The following is an 18,012-nucleotide window of genomic DNA, read 5'->3' as shown; positions in this document are numbered from 1 at the left end:
GGAGTCCATGAAGGCAAGGATGGATGCGTCCAAAGTTTCTCGGGTGACTATTGACTCCGCCGCCTTTCTTCTCCAAGAAACTGATAAACTAAAAACTTACATGGCTACTTTGGAATCTAGTGTGCAATCTATGCAAGTATCTGTTGACAAAATTTTACAGGTATGCAAAGAAACAAGTATTGATGTTAGAAAGCTGTGTCTGTTGTTGGACAACCTGAAGAAGGATGGGGTCAGGTCTGTCAACAGGCTGATCAAACAAGTCAACTCAATCAGAGCCGGAGCTGACTCTTCCAACAATGATTTTTTCATCTCTGTTCAGACCTCTTACTCAAATTTCTTGAAAAATGTTGAAGAGTCCTATAATACCTCCTGTAGGAATGTTTTGAACACTCTTATATACTTTTTCGGTCATCGCTAAACTCTATTTTTGTTACTCCTTTGATAAGACTCTCTTTGCGAGGGATAATCCCTCCATACTTTTGGCCTGTCATATTGAGGGTGGTTTCTCTTACTTTGGATGGTTGATATTTTGCTTGCATATATGTGTGCATGTCTACATATATATCTTTGTTGTTTGACTGTATATTTTCATTGTTTTCCTTTTTGATTATGCCAAGGAGGTGAATTAGATAACTATACAAGTAAAAGGACGAAGAAGAAGTCATAATGGTAGGGGAACTACAACTCAGAGGAAGTCTATTCCAACTTAGAGATAAATACGGTAGGGAAGTTAAAAAACAAAATTTGCATAGTTAGTTGTTATTATCAAAAAGAGGGAGATTGTTAGCACTAACTTATTTTGATAATGACCCATCCTTTGTAGGAACAATGCTCACAAAGAAAAATAAGTGATGGAAATCAAAAAGGAAATATGACATCTACATATGATTAATTGGACATCAACTTTGAAATTTGATTAATTGGGCCACTTTTCCGATCAGATCTGGAGCTTTCTGTCTTGCATTGTAACACAAATTTACTTATTGTAGAAATGCTGCATTGTTAGCGGTGCCAGGTTCTTGTATTACTCTATTTTTTCTTTATGTATATTTTCTTGTACACAATTTGATTACCTTGGTTCCTCAAATTCAGATCTGGAGCTTTCCATCTTGCATTGTAACAAACATTTACTTGTTTTATTTTCTAAGTATAATTGGTCAGACCTGTTTCACCTCAAGTCCTGCTGAGAAAGAAGGCAAAGCATTTGTAATAGATCTAGTTTTATTGCAGGATTCTGTGTAGAGGCTTTTTCCGGCGAAATCTACTTGTGATCTCTTTCTTCTCCAGCGAAATCTACTCGTGATCTCTTTCTTCTCCAGCAAAAACAAAGATTGTGGGTTTTGCCTCTCTTACCTTAGATCTGTCTCTCTTCTGAGTAGACGAAGACACTAATTTTGTGTCTGGAAACACGGCTAGTCAGATTTTTCCACACCGAAGAACTCACCTTCGACGACAATCGGATTCATTTCGGCTGGAGTTGGTACCTCCGATTTCCACATCTTTTATTCTTTTTATATCTATTCTTTGTTCATATACTTGTAGTGACATTTTGCTGACTTGACTTTTGAATAATTTATTTAAATAATTTATTAGTTCATATGCGTTTTCGTGGCTTTGGGTAGTGATGATAGACTAGGGTCATGTTCTCGCTCGAGGACGGGTATGGTGATGGGGACAGGGCCGAGGGTAAGGGAGGGTAAGTGGATTAAAGGAGCATCTAGACTGAGAGTAGGTTCTTGGAACATTGGGACATTAATGGGAAAATCCATAGAGCTAGTTAAAATTCTAAAGAAAAGGAAGATTAATATAGCCTGTGTCCAAGAGACCAAATGGATAGGCTCTAAAGCTAAGGAGGTAGACGGGTATAAGCTTTGGTTCTCTGGTAGATCAAAGTACATGAATGGGGTAGGTATTTTAGTAGACAGTGATTTAAGGGATTAGGTGGTGGAGGTTAGGAGAGTCACTGGTAGGATAATGTCGATTAAGGTAGTCATTGAAGGGATCACGTTGAACATTATTAGTGCTTATGCGCCCTAAACGGGCTTAAGCGAGGTGGATGAAATGGACGCTCGCTTCTGGTGTGCTATGTGACAAGAAGGTGCCTCCACAACTTAAGGACAAGTTCTACAAAGTGGTGGTTAAACCGGCTATGTTATACAGGGTGGAGTGTTGGCCAATTAAGGTATCTCACATTCAAAAGATGAAAGTTGCTAAAATGAGAATGTTGAGATGGATGTGTAGGCATACCAGGAGTGACAGGATTAGAAATGAGGCTATTTGGGACAAGGTAGGAGTGGCCTCGGTGGAAGACAAGATGCGGTAAATGCAACTAAGATGGTTTGGGCATGTGAAGAGAAGAAACACAGATGCCCAGTGCGGAGGTGTGAGAGATTGGCCATGGATGGTTTCAGAAGAGGGTAGGGGTAGGCCAAAAAAATATTAGGGAGAGGTGATTAGACAAGATATAGCGCAACTACAGTTTACCGAGGACATGACCTTAGATAAGAGGGTGTGGAGGACCCACATTAGGGTAGAAGGCTAGTTCATAGTCTCGCCATTCTACCTTATTAGTAGGAGTATTAGCCCACTATAATCCCGATGTCTGATGTTTGTTATAATCTATTACTTCCACGACCTTTTCTACTTTGATTGCTCTATCTTATTTGGGTTGCTTTCGATACTTGCTTTTCCATATCGCTTTGAACTTCTTATTCTTCTCTGACTTCTTTTTTGATTTTACTGAGCCGAGGGTCTTTCGAAAACAACCGTCCTACCTTGGTAGGAGTCAGGTCTGCATACAATTTACCCTCTCCAGACCCCACGTTGTGAGATTTCACTAGGTCGTTGTTGTTGTTGTACATATGAAAGAAAGATATGCGGAAATCAGTGAAAGTAAAATTCCTAAACAACCTCACAGATTGAAGACCAGAATGGAAAGAAGATACCACCAATCAAAGTAGAGCTAAACAAATGATAAACATCTCACTAATTGAAGACTAGAATGGAAAGAAGAATTCACTGATTCACTGATTGAAGATCAGAATGGGAGATGATAGTGTCAATCAAAATGACAATCAGAATCAAAGAAGCCCTCCGTACAAGGTAGAGAGCCTATCAAAGAAGGATATAAGATATTGCATGAACATATCTGATATGGACGAGCATCGCCAATCAAGGAAACATTACAAATCCTTGATTGATAGAAAATTCCTTGGGTTTTCCTTTTGAGAGCAGATATGGCTATCTCACCATATCCATATAAAGCCATCCTCATCTAGCTAGATAGTTACGTACTTCATTAAGACATACAAAAAAATGGTCTTTACTGTTACATTCATAATGTAATAAAAAGGAAAAATAAAATAAAATTATAAATACATTTCAACCAAGAAAAGAATAGCTACAGAAATAAATTGTTACATACGTAAAAGAATAAACAATGATATTATAGAATAAATAATTTCATTTTTAATCTTCTTTGCGAGAAAAATAAATATAAAACTAATCATCATAATTCTATTGGTTGAATTAAGATTATTATATAAATTATGCTTCATAATAAAAATAGGATCGTTGAGAACTAAAAAAGTAGTGTTGTCAGTAGGTGTCACTATATTACTATTACAAGCTAAAGTAAAAAAATCTCTAGCAAAAATAATTTTTAATTATGCTTCAAAAAGTTTTCTTCTAGACCTTCCTTTGCAAGTAGATCCATCGCCATGTTCCGCTCCCTAAAGTTATATTAAAATCCTCATCATATCTTTCTACTTAAATAATTTATAAAACATAATTATGAATAAATAAAATAAATTATTTAATGATAATAACATAAAATACAAGAGAAATATATACAATTATTAATATGATATTGCACTATGTGTGATATTTATAATATTTCTATTTTAATCAAACCAATTCAAAAATAATTATAACAAAAAGAAAAAAGAAATTTAAACTATACAACACATCTGCAAAATAAAAATAAAAATTGAGTGTACTAACAATTCAAAATCATAATATCTAACAAATATTATAATCACTACACTTTATAATTATTAAATTAGTGTTAGACAAAAATTGACTATTTGACCAATCACACAAAAATGATGTATTAAAAATATCACCGCTATCAAAATTATCTTAGTATGATTATCGTAAAGATTTTCTTGGTCATATATATATACTTGCTTGGAGGAGGATAACAAATATGTAAAAGAAATATATTCTAAAATTAAGAAAGCACAACCAAATACATAAAAATAAAAAAAAGACTTGAGAATGATATATTTTTTATCTTCATATATTCCTTTTCTGTTACATGTTATAATTCACAAGCTAAAATGATGGAGAAGATAAAGGCTAACTTTGAATGAGAGTCTTCATAAAGCAAAATTATGAGAGTTATGAATATAAAAATTATGAGAGTTATGAATATAGTTAAGAGTAGAAATTGAAGAGATATGAGTTATGAGTGGTTATTGCTTATAAATACATTACATAAAAAAAGAAAAATACTTAAAATAAAAAAAATATTGTCAATTTATAATAAGAAGAAGCCCAATAAAATAAATTAAATTTCTTGACCTAAAAAAATGTCATATCACTTTTTTTTAATTTTAATTTTAGTGTATATATCACAACAATTAAAATATAAAGTGAAAAGTTTAAAAAGAGTTGAAAGAAATTAGGAAAGGAGAAGACATGAAGTGGCCTTTTCAATTCTTAAATAATTTATATAATAATTTATATATAATTAATTAATATGATTGTTAAATTTTTTAATGAAACTTAATGATGGCTTTAGAGAACGCCAAATAAGCTTGTTTACGTTTGGTTTTATATTATATATTATATATAGATATAGAGATCGTTTGGATTGACTTATAAGCTGTTTTCAGCTTTTTTTTAGTGTTTAACTAGCTAACTTAAAGTCATTTTGTGCTTAAAATAAACCAATAAATAGTTGAATTTATTTGGATGAATTTATTATTTTTAGCAGTTTATAAGTTGAAAACAACTTATAAGTCAAAAAAAAGAAGTTGGCTTGCACCTATTTTTTTTTTAACTTATAAGTAATTTTCAATTTATAAGCTACTTAAAAATAAATCAATCTAAACAGTGTAATAGATATAAAAATAGATTAAATTACGTTTAGTATAATTTTCCTTTCTAAGAACTGTGTAGTCTAGAACTGAAAAGTCAGCAACTGATCATAGTGGAGGCATGTCGTACATTCCACCGCACAAGAGGCACACGAAGGCTTCGCCGTCGCCGAAACCAACTCCGGCACCGGAATCCCTGATACCTGCCTTTAGAAAAAACCTGAATTTCATGTCGTTTGGGGAGCACAAGAGAAAGGAAAAGTATTTGAACGAGATCCGTTATGCTCATGATGCAGTTAGGAAATGGTTCCCTATTTGTTTGACTGATGATTCTCACTTTTCATCTCTTGTGAAGCTCGAACCTGTTTCTGTGGACCGAAAATCAGGCGAAAAACCTCTTTCTTTTGTCCTAGTGCAAGGTACTAATTTCTTATTCTTTTTCAGGAAGATGATCCGCTAACAGTAAACTCCTTTCTGGGTTATATATGTTGTTTTGCTTCTAATGTATTTGATAAATGTTGCATTAAGTGTTTGTACTTTTATTCTTTGATAGTTGTACGCAGAGAGTGCTTTTTTATTACTTCTTTCGGTTTGTCATTATAGCCCGTCCGACACCCTTCATCAAAAAATTATAATATATATATATTATACTAAATATATAGGTCAGAAAATATTTAAATTTCTCTCTTCGCCAAGGTGTATGAGTGGAACTCTTTGAACGTCACAAACAACTCCAATGAGGATGAGTTTCGGTTGTCTTCATATTGTAGGAAAAACAGATAGAGGGAAAATCATCTGAGTATGCTGCTTCTCTTTCTGCTAGGATTGAGGTGTCTTTCTTTTTATTTTAATGTAGCATTACACGAGTAAATAGTCACAATTGCAAAATACTAGAAGAAATGGAAAGGAGAGGATTAATTGCAAAGAGAGACGAAATTGAAAGACCACGTACTCATATACAGGATATAGAATGAGATGGATGACAAATTTATGTTGAGCTATATACTTTTTTAGGTTGCAGTGAAGGAACAAATGAGCTTATGGATGAGCCATGGCGTTTGGTGGCTAAAAGTGTGATGAAGGACTTGCTTTTGTCATTTCAACGTGTGAAATGTGAAATGGAGGAATCTAATATGGAACAATTAAAGCCTGCTCTAGTTGCTCGTTTTGGAAGAATTCTCTTTTATGGGTTAGTATTGTTCATTTCTCATATTAAGCTTGTCATATTAGGAATCCTTGAAGTCTTTTGTACCCTTGTGAAAACTAATACCATGTATCCTTTTTATTTGAAACATATAGCGACCATTTAACAACTGAAACCCCCTGGAGAAAATAGGGGTGGCTGTTCTCTTTCGTATCCCCCGTCATTTATCTCCTTTGGCTTGAGAATAATAGCAAATGCACATGCTGAAAATTGGGATGTGTTTAAGCATTAACTTTTTTGGGGAATTAAAGAATATAGGAATCAAGTAGAATTAATATAATGCATGATCGGATGTGCGCCCCCTTCTCCCCCCACCCTCACCCCTTTTTTTTACCCTCAATTTACTGGATGACCCAAAGGAACATGGATGAAAGTCAAAATAAGGAATTCCACAAAGAGTTTAGAGTAACACAGTGACATAAACAACAACACGTGATTTTTTCTTATTTGCCTAAGCCTTGGTGTGAGGAGTTACTCGGTACCTATATTGGTGCAGTAGTAAGTAGGTTCCTAGTGGAATAGTTGAGGTGCATACAAGCAATACAGACACCATCGCTATTAGTTTTTTTTACCATTAGTGTGAATTTTATATTATCTACATATGACGAAGTAACGAAGATATTCATTAGATGGGTAATCTCTTCTCAATGTTTGTCATTAGGAGGTTAGTAAAACCCTATTGAAGACATCAATGCTACTTTTTTTTCTTAACAAACTTATTGGAAGTTGTTTCCTTTATCATTTGGTTTTGCCTTGTAGTCCCTACAGATATTGCTACATCAAAAGATTACTAGAGGACCTTATCAAAACTCAAAAGATCACTAAATGACTACTATATTGATGGGCATGTTGTGTTTTCTAATTTTGCATAAACTGGCATATAGAATCAAACAAGAGAATGGTGTAGAGATTAATTTGCATTTTTACTTGGTTTTTTTCGTTCGTCAAAATTGTAATAATTTAGCCTTCATGCCCCACAATTGTGGTCTTTGCAATTTGCTACTTTAAGATCATGTCTCCAAGTAATATTACATCAACAAATAATTAATCAACCAGCTATGCGTCCATTCCAATCTAGCTGGGAGTCATTATATGAATTCTCTGTATATCAGCTTTATTCAAATCCATTTTATTATAGTACTCAATTTTTGTCTTGTAAGACAAATTAGGACTTATCTAGAACTAGAAGTTCTTTAGGTCACAAACTTATTTTACTTTGACTTGCAACTCTTTAACTTTTCTCCTAGATGTTATAATGTTACTTCTTTTGCGGTGTCTGAAGCAGTGCTTTGTTGAGTCTTTTAAATCCAGTGCATGTTTGAAATGTAATCCTCCTCAAATTCTCTATGATGTAGGATTTCTGCAAATAGTCAAGAATCCCTGAATAGTAACCCATTGGGTGAAGCGATGTTGAGGCAAATGAAAAAATCTTTCTATACGAATGTTCCTCTTTCATATATGGAATATATAGGAAACCTTGCAGTTGAGAAACTTGGCTTAGAATATGTGGAGGAGAAGGAATTATACTACGTTAAGGTAATATTTTCATGTTTCTAACAAATGTCTCTCTTTATGCGTTGGTTCTTTTAGTTCTATCCCTTGTGCTTTGTAGCTTTCAGACAACGTGCGCTCTGATTTAACTGTCACCTGCAAATGCACGGTGGTCAAGGATCAGGAGAAAATTCAGCTCCATAAGGTTAGTTCTCAGTTCCTTGCTTCTTGTGATGAACTTGTAAGATGCCCAATTAACCGTTTACTTTTCAACTTTAGCAAAACAACATTAAGTGTTGTCATGAACATATTTACCTCCTCTTACCTATCTTTTTGCATGCCTTGCTTCTTGCAGTTTGTCTTTCCTTATCAATCTTCTGACGCTGCACTTTTTCTTTTAGATTGAGGTGAACGGAGTACGCAACATGGTTGAAGACATGAGCTGTCTTGGAAAAAGTTTAGACCTGAGGTTGATGTTGTTTACCAAGAGAATCATGACGGCTTTATCTGTAAGTTACTTCTTTGAGGATCAAATATCTTGAAAGTCAGATCATATTTGTAAGTTCTGCCCTATATTTGGATTTATATTTGCTGAACTGGAAACATTCCCATTCAATTACTTTTTTTTTTTGAGAAGGGTAACTTGTCAATTACTTTGGTGCAATTTCTTGTTGTTGCATGTTTCGTGGCTTTGGGGGAGGGTTGGATGTTTGAGAACAGTAAAGTGAATAGCCTATTGGGATGACCCTATAGACTCCAGTAGAGTTAAGATGCTCAAATACAGGTCTGATTTACCATGCACATTATTGGAGCTCTGTAGTGGATGGAATGAGCTAGATATGAATCATTTCTACAATGAAACCTAAGAGAGGGGAAGTAGAAGAGAGAAAAAAAAGGAAAAGGAAGATACAGAGGCAAAAACTAGAAATGAAGATATTCTTCATAGGCATTCAGCATTAGGGTGGTGCTTTGGGATCTCAAAGTAGCTACCCTTATCTTAATCAGATTTAAGGGCTTCCAAAACCCAACCAAAGGTGAAGTTTCACACCAACTAAGTAGAGTTCCTTTAGTTGGAAAATGAGGTGTCCTATGATTTTTCTTTAAGTCTAATGCCATTATCTTCTAGATAAATAGTGTTGCTTGCCAGATTTAATAATTATCCAGTCATCTAGTACCAGGGATGATTGTCACGATTCAAAAACTAAGGTGATACACCTGTCTTGTCCCACCAAGACAAGTCACCCTACACAACCCTCGACAAGGGTAAATGCGGAAGTAAGAGAGGAAATAAGAATTGAACATAACTTAGCATTGTGGAAATCATAACATAACATAACCTTTCCCAAATCCTGGTGTCATGTGTACAAGCCACTGGGTAATAATACAGATTCGATGAAAGAACAAGTCTGAATGTCTCCAGTTCTAGAATAAGACATAATATAAGGGCATGTGACGTTTGCTGGAGCAACTAGCAGCTACCTCACGTACTCCTAAGTGCAAGCCCCAGACACTGATGCGGGAGGATGATCAGAACAAACCGGGCCTGTAACCTATACAAGTGTAGAAAAGCAAGAGAGTGAGTACCAAACAACAACGGTACTCGACAAGCATCCCTAGCCGGCCCTAAATAAAGTAATGTCGAACACACTGCACCCAGGGGCGGATCTAGGTGGTGTCCAGGGGTCGAAAAATTACACTATATATATAAGGTCAAATTCTGATTTTATGAGTATATATATTAAAATGAACCCCCTGAAAACAAGTGAGAAGCTTAGCTCAATGGATAAGGGGTTCAAAAATTGCCCCTATGTCATGGGTTCAAATCCCATGTGCAGCAAGTCTTTTCCCCTTTTTAATGCTTTGCAAAACGGGAAAGTCCCATAGTAAAGACTTAGTTAGACTCAACTTTTGGGCTTTGATCTTCTTCTCCTTTTTTTTCTCTTTTATACCATTTTTCTTCTATCTAATTTGTCTTTGTTTAAATTTATTAGACACATTCTTTTTATTTTTATTTTTTATTCTTCTTAGAAATATATATATATTTTTAAAATAAGGTAAATTAGATGTAATTGAATGAAGAAACTTAAAAATCATCATTATCCTTTTAACAATATCAATTTAATAGAATTCATGGAATTTCTTTTTCTATTTTTTCAATTTTATGTTAGATAGATGGAAACTAAACTTATTTGATTTATTCGTTATTTTTCTTTTTTACAAATGATGACTAACCTAGTTAATTGAACTATTTGAAATTAAAAATTTGACAATGTCATTTATTTATCTTTTGAATATGCATTATAATATTAGTAACTCTATTTTTGCACACTTTTAGAGAATCTTGACGATTTTCATAGTAACATTTGATTGAATAGATACTAATTTAAAATTTTTAAAAAGTGCAAAATAAAGTTAAACATTACAAAATAAAAGTATAAAAAACACAAGAAATTTTAAGAATGCTCGATGGAGCAGGGTAAAAGTAGGAAGAAATGCTTAATGAGGTATGCTACGATAAGTTAAATTTAGCGGGTTAAGGTAAATATTTTTCTAACTCGTCTTGTTTTTCATCCTTTATTTTTCATGCGTTTTAGGAATTAACTTATGTAATACAACTGATCCACTAAATTTTTTTTTTCAACGTATCTTTGTTCTTGGTATTTTTGATTAGTTTGGTGTGTACTTTTATGAACAATTGAAATACCTATGATTGCTTGTACAAAGGGCATGCCGAAAAATAAACTGAAGCTCTATCTAGGCGTAAAATCACCAAACCATCACTGATCTTAGTAAAATTTCATGCTCTTAACATAATTCTCCCACAATCTTTAAGCTGCAAAAATCTAATCTTTAGACAACGCGTACTCATCAAGAGAGAACCCAACTAATTTGACCCAAAAAAGGAGATGATCAAGTAACCACCCAGTGAACGATAAACCCAAGCATACAAAACCTCTAATAACACTGTCAGGATGCTGGAACAGTAGTTGTGATTGTAAACACTCCTGAAAATGGCAGTACTAGGCCCTATGGCCCTCAAAGTCAATCACACATAGCTGAAACATGTCCATAATGACAAGATGAATACCAAGACTGTTGAGAAATTGCAATTTCCCATGACAGATCTCATACAAGCACTCTCAACAAGGTTCGCACATGCAGTACTATTAGTACACCCTAACTGCCCAAAATTCTCCTTTGTCTTTACTCAGAATATTCCCTCTGTAGTATCCACAGTTCAAAATTCTCCAGTTATCTAATTCCCATCTTTTTGACTTCTCTCTGCCTACGATATTTGATTTGATCACCAACACAATTCAAAACGTACTCGACTCATCAAAATCCAACATATTCACTATAACCTGACAACTGAAACCCAAAAATTCAGTGCCAATGAAATATCATGACCTTACTGATCCTCTACCCATACTTCCAAAACCATCATTAGTATTAAAATTCCCTAGCAAATACACTGCTACTCTCCGTAACTCTGAATTATGACCTCTCTTTTCCCAAAAGAAAGACTTCTATCCGCCCCAAGCCTACTCTAAACATTCCATGCTGGAAATTGGTCCTACCCAAGGCTAATAGCACTAATTCAAAATCTGATAGCACTTTTCCATCGAGTTAAGGCTATTGAGAAAATAACAACTACATGCAACCATTTCACATGCCATGCCTTAACCACCATTCAAACAATTATATTCTCTGTCAAATCTTAGAGAAACCCTTGATCACCCCAAGAATTTTGTGACTCTTATTACTTTCGCTAACTCATTTACCAATCCTATCCTTTTACCAAAAGCCTATGACATTTCACCTCATAGTCTAAATCAAAAACTTCAAGTGAAACACTTAGTTAGGCCTTTCGACAGTTATAAGTAATAACCTCTACAACCCAAATCATGCACAAGTTCTTCTAAATGCTCAATAATCGACTTGACCAATCATTTCTTACCTTACCAATTCATACCCTGACAAAACCTACTACCACGAATGTAGACTTACAATGAAAAATTTGAATTCTAATTCACACCATGTAAACCAATCCCCTTATCAACCAACATCAGCCCGTACTTGGAAGGTCTTAGGAAATCGCATACCTTAGCTTATCGTCAACTACTTTCCCATTGATCTCACCATATCTTTCATTAGAAAACCAAGCCATGCCAGTTACCGAATTCAAAACCATTTAGGACTCCTCACAACACTTGAGCCAAATGTTCGTAGACTCCATTCTTGAAGCATACTCAACAGTTTTTAACCCGACTGATGAACACCTGACACTATTACCATCACCAGAGAAAGACGGATGAAACCATGTGTTTCTGAACCCAACTCCTCAACTCCCTGAAGTTAAATCCTTGGACTTTACAATCTGAGTAAATATTCTTGCTCTTGCCTTCTTTCGAAGGCCAAACTACATCCCACTAAATTTTCTCGTTATAAGTTGAAATCCTTTCAGTTCTACTCGAGCGGTGTTATAACACATCATACAACTTTCCATATGACTACGCTACTTATCAAGTAGTAGTAAACCGCAACCTTAGATACCAACAAGTTATCATTACCATATTGGATCCCTTTAACCAAAACCCTTACCATATAGTTGCATCCTAATCATAATCCGTCCTGAATTCTTATTACCATGCTCTATAGTCCTTACCATCATCACGAAGTTAACCTTATTGTTGACATGATACCTCAATCCAGTTATACAGTCAAATCATGTGAATTAACCAATTTCCACACGTACTTTCTCGCTAGCACTCCCAATTGCCTTCACACAGGTATACTTGTTGGAATTTCCTTTACCCATAAGCTTATTACCTCAATATCGATCTACTCCTTTTGGCTTATAGTGAAATCACCGGTCCCCAATTAGATCCTCGAAGTACACTTCACAACCCAAACACATTAATACCTTACAAAGATCCACTACTATAATTTTTCTTATAAACAATGCCTAACTCAAGTGTCTGTAGTAACAACCAGTTGGTTTCTCAAATGTGAATGCAAGATTAAACCTCATTACTCGAGTAGGTGAAACAACTGATAACTCTTTAAGTAGTTAGTATTCACACTTGATAACCGATGCCTCCGTTTCCATATATCACTAGTACCACATCGTGAAAGTCTGCTAAATCCACCACTAGAGCACATCATGACCACCGAGAAAGTCATACTCGGATTGCCCCACACGTTTCTGCCCATTGAGTAACTCATAACTCTAACCAAGTGAACACAGGTACCACTGTAGCAGTCATATCATAGCACTTAAAACATTTCCATTCTCTTCGTTGCGGAAGCACTAAAAAAGGGCAGCCCGTTGCGGAAGCACTAACTATAGAAGATAATATTTTCATAAAGCCCCTCAAACCATTGTCCATCTTTCCATGCGGATATCCTCAAAATGCATCATTAAACCAAGACTTTAATCAAACTCTTCGAATCACTGAACAGTCCAAGTCTGACTGCACATCCTTTCCATACGTCTACCACTTCATCTTTAGTATTAGATCTTACACCAAACCACTCGTTCATACCCCAACTGAAGCGCTCAAAACCAAGCACGAGTTCGCACTATAAGTGAGAGAATGGATTGAGGTGATAGGAATTAGACTAGACCAAGGATGTACAGTAGAGAATAAAGAAGTGAAGACTTTCCTAAAAGTCACCATAGCCTCTCAAAGATAAGCAATGGACGTCTCCGCGCTGATTCTCGAGACTCTACTAGACTTGGCTTGTATCAAATACCAATTTATGATGATCCAAAAATCGAGTGTGATGGCACCTATTTTATCCACCAAGATAGGGCAGCCTAAACAATCCCTCGACAAGGGTAAATGCAGAAGTAAGAGAGTAAATAAGAACTAAATATAACTTGGCATTGCGAAAATCATAACATAACATATCCTTTCCCAAAACCTGGTTCACCTGTACAAGTCACTAGGTAATAATACATATTCAATGAAAGAACAAGTTTGAATGTCTCTAGTTCTAGAATAAGACATAATATAAGAGCATGTGATGTCTACTGGAGCAACTAGCAGCTACCTCACGTACTCCTAAGTGCAAGCCCCGGACATTGATGCAGGAGTAAGATCAGAACGAACGGAGCCAATAACCTACACAGGTGTAGAAAAGCAAAGGAGTGAGTACCAAACAACACTAGTACTTAGCAAGCGTCCCTAGCTGACCCTAAATAAAGTAATGCCGAACACACTTCACCCTGACTCACCATCCGAACCTCCACATACTACAAACTCCACAGAATGTAGCCCAACACAACAATACTTTAGTGACAATGGACATAACACAATAGAATTAACTCAATGGGTAATAACATCAATAGACTTTCCATAAAAATAGGATCGGTAGCAACAATACTGGATAGTCAGTGTTGCGGTTGACGATTTACCTCTCAGAAATGAGGAGGTAGAACATAACATTTGGTGGCAAACCATTGATGGGGGTTAAGCATCCGATTCGACGATGAACACTAAATGAAAGAGGCTTTAAGTTCTCAATCAACAGTCACGACAATAACATGTCATCATACAAATCAACCAATAATATTGAGGTGCAATGCAATGCAAATGGCATATAAAGTGATGCTTGTCTATCCTATCGATACACACACACTGTATAGCTTCACGGGACCCATGGGGGATTCACAAGGTCCATGCATTTGTCGGAACTATTTCCCTTCGGCATATCACATTCGCGGGAACCATTTCCTTCGGCATATCATATTGTCGGAATCATTTCCCTTCAGCATATCGAGGATACAAATTTCATAATGGTGCCTTCGAACCAATGCAAATAGGCACAATCATATGCATAATGAAAGGATGACAAAGTTCACATCAATAACCAATCACACAAAATCATGGGAACACCATCAAAAGTGGAATCAATAAGGTCATCCAATTCACTCATGACACATCACATAGTAATATTTCAACGATTTCATTTTTTTACCCCACATGATCATTACTATCATTCGGACAACCTTTGATAACAAGCATAACAATACGAAGACCCTCACCATTTCTCATTACTCCCAAACACACAAGTAAGGCATACAAGGTTCAACACACTTTAAAGAAGTCAAAGAGGTCCACTTGCCTTAAAAGAGAATACAATCAACCCGGCACTTCAGCCTTCCCTTTACATTGAGCCCCCGAATCTACACAATCTAATCACATATAGAATCCCCATAAGAAATCATGAACAACGATGCCCATTTGCTATTTTTGAAGATAGGGTCCAAATTGACCCAAAAAGTCAAACCTGAGGACTAAGGGAAAATCTGGAAATTTTCTTTGGAAACATGTTATCCAAGGATTTAGGAACTCATATGCTAAATCGTATCGAAAAATGTGTTAGAAATCATGCTTAAACTCCAATTTTTCTAAAAATTCAAGTTCATGAATAACTCCTCAATTTTTGTATTCAAAAACAGTGATTTGATGTTAAAACAATGAATTAATAAATGAGTAATGAACGCTAGGGGTTAAAATCACTGTCTTACCCAAAAGTTTAATCTTGAAAAACCTCTTTGAAATCGCTTATACCGAGCTCTTAGGGTCCAAAAATGGTGAAATGGGGAAGAAATCCCGATTTTGGGAATTTAATTAATCTACCAGAGGTTACCCTTCGCGATCGCCATCAACCCCTACGCGAACGCGATGACCAAATGTCAGAACCCTTCGCGATCGAGGTCAACACCCATGTAAACGCAAGGGTCAAACACCTAACCCTCCAGAACGCCAAGTCCCCGCAAATGCGAAGGCTAAAAACTCAGCCCATCGCGAATGCAGCAAAAAGAGCCATGCGTACACGAAGAGGAAAAACCAGACATCAAAACGGTACATACCAAGACTCAAAATCCTCCGAATAAACCCTCGGGATTCGTTCGGAATCCCATGCACACAATCAAATATGTAACCCCACTAAATTCATCGTTCCGAAATCAATGGAACCATCAAAACATGGATCCGGGATCTCCTTGACCCTGCATCCGTTAAGGCCACAACAAATTAACTTTCACCCAAAAAGACCACAATGCCCTCAGAACCTCCGAAAAATAAATCGAAGCTCTAGCTAGGCCTAAAATTACCTCCTGAATCCAGTGGAATCAAAGGAATTCCAATTTGAGCGTCCGAATTTTGAATGTTGACCAAAGTCAAAATTTAGCCTTAACTTCCACTAAAATCACAACTCAAGGGTCCAAATCACCATAACAACCTTGGAACTAAAAATAACAACACCCCTAGGCCAAATTTCGCATTCCGGAGCTGATGAAATTGTCGGAATTCCATTTCGAGCTTGCTATCACTAAATGTTGGCTAAAGTCAACCATTTCAATTTTAAAACCACCAAAACTCCAAAAATTCCAAAAATCTCAACTTTTCGGTCCAGTTTCAAATCTAACCTTGTATACTGATCAAACATGACTCGGAGTAATTATCGGGAGGGGTAAAATGGTAATTTTCCAAGAATTTTCAGAAATGACCTTCAGGGTCATTACAGTGATACTGTTGATGTTTACATTGGCAAGTACAGGTATTAACAGCACTCCTGGATTTAAAGTGCATATCAGCCTAATAAAAGGAAAAAACAGAGAATTTGGAAGTATGCATGAAACATCAATGATTGCTTCTCATCAAAAGAATTTAGTCTGTAATTATGTAAAGGATTAAAGTCTAGGTTTCAAGCTTCTGAGGAACATATGCTTTTTGGCTACTGCATGAACCTTCCATTGCGTGAAAGCGAGCTCCTTTCATGAGATGAGCAGGGTAGCAAGGATAAGAGCACAACAAAACCCATAGAGTTGAGAGTAACGGTGAAATTTTGTTTGCACTTCTAATGTACATATTATAACTCCACTCCGACGAACAAGGACCTTTTCCTGTGTAACTCATTTTACATGGACTTTAATTTCTGTCTTCTCATCGAGACTTCTGCACTCTCAACTGAAAGGACACCAGTAGTGTTATCTCTATAGCTTAAGAGTATGTTCTTATTTGGATTACTCTACTTTTTTCCAGGATGAGGAGATCAATGGAATTAAAAATCTTATTGGTTCTGCCGTTATGGACTCAGAAGTTAAGGGTGGGTTGAGATGGCCCTTTGGCAAGGATTATTCAGGGAGTCAATATGCTGTTATCGGTGTCTGGCACACAACTGCAAAATCATATGGAAATTCGTTAATTAGGTTTAAGCTTCGACATGCAGATCGATTTGATTTCAGATCTTCAACTGGTGAGGTTGCACAGGAAGCTAACCTGAAAATGCCTGGGATTGTATCCCAATTGTGGGTAGGTTTTCTTTTCCTGATGAGCAATTATGTAATTTCTGTTGGTAATACATCTGTGCATGCTTGCATTTGGTACCGTTACACCAAACCATACCATAATATTCTTACAAATAAGATTTGAATAGTATATCCTGTATCCACTTAATGATTACATGCACCAAATTGGGCACAATATCATCCAGCTCAACTGGAGCAACAGAATTTTATCACTGATTCCAATCTGGTTCATTTCCGTCGGAAATTATCCAACTTTTTGTATGTATATAATTCAGATTTACAGTAGCTCATGTTAGCGAATGGTTACATAACTGGCATGTGCTAAGGAAATACAAACATAACCATGTAGTGTCTCTTCATTGTTGAATTGATATGCCTTTCTGTTCTTTTCCTGATTCGCCCCTTTACTGAAATAATTAATTTTTACATTTTCTTACCGAAAATGCAGAAGCAAGCGATTGATGAAAACCTGGTGCTTAAAATGCTTGAAGACAACTTGAGGTTAATCTGGGATCACTGTTTGACTGATGGTTCTTCAAGCTGACCATGATTCGTATTTCGTGGTCCTTCACTTTCTTTTTGTAAAAAGATCTGCAGAAACTGCTCGAATCACAAGCTATGTTCGGTTGGTGAAGAAAGTTGACCTTTTTTGCACTATGTAGTTTGTGTATGGAATGAAATGAGCCAAGGCCTCTGATTTTAGCGGTATCAGTAAGGAACACTAGATGAGATTGTAAATAGTTCTGTCGTGTAATGGATCAAACTTGTTATTTGCACGTACTATTGAGTTCACATATTTGATTCTACTGAAATGTTGGGAAACGTAAATTGCATATTGATGCATAGAGGAAAAATCTTACAGTCTGCACAAAGCAGAAAATGCAAGACATGGT

The 18,012-nt window shown here is 35.9% G+C and overlaps 1 protein-coding gene across 1 annotated transcript; it reads left to right on the top strand.

Annotated features, from left to right (window-relative positions):
* The first annotated feature begins 5,184 nt into the window (after positions 1-5,184).
* LOC129903184 (uncharacterized) lies at positions 5,185-17,900 on the top strand. Its single transcript, XM_055978691.1, has 7 exons — positions 5,185-5,521; positions 6,117-6,291; positions 7,662-7,842; positions 7,919-8,002; positions 8,199-8,306; positions 16,854-17,123; positions 17,568-17,900. Exons 1-7 carry the CDS (start codon positions 5,224-5,226, stop codon positions 17,661-17,663), a joined length of 1,212 nt encoding a protein of 403 aa, XP_055834666.1. The 5' UTR covers positions 5,185-5,223; the 3' UTR covers positions 17,664-17,900.
* The last annotated feature ends 112 nt before the right edge of the window (positions 17,901-18,012 follow it).

Source organism: Solanum dulcamara, chromosome 1 (assembly GCF_947179165.1).
Source record: "Solanum dulcamara chromosome 1, daSolDulc1.2, whole genome shotgun sequence".
Lineage (NCBI taxonomy): Eukaryota > Viridiplantae > Streptophyta > Magnoliopsida > Solanales > Solanaceae > Solanum > Solanum dulcamara.
The sequence above is the reverse complement of the archived record's forward strand: the minus strand, read 5'-3'. Positions and strand labels throughout refer to the sequence as shown.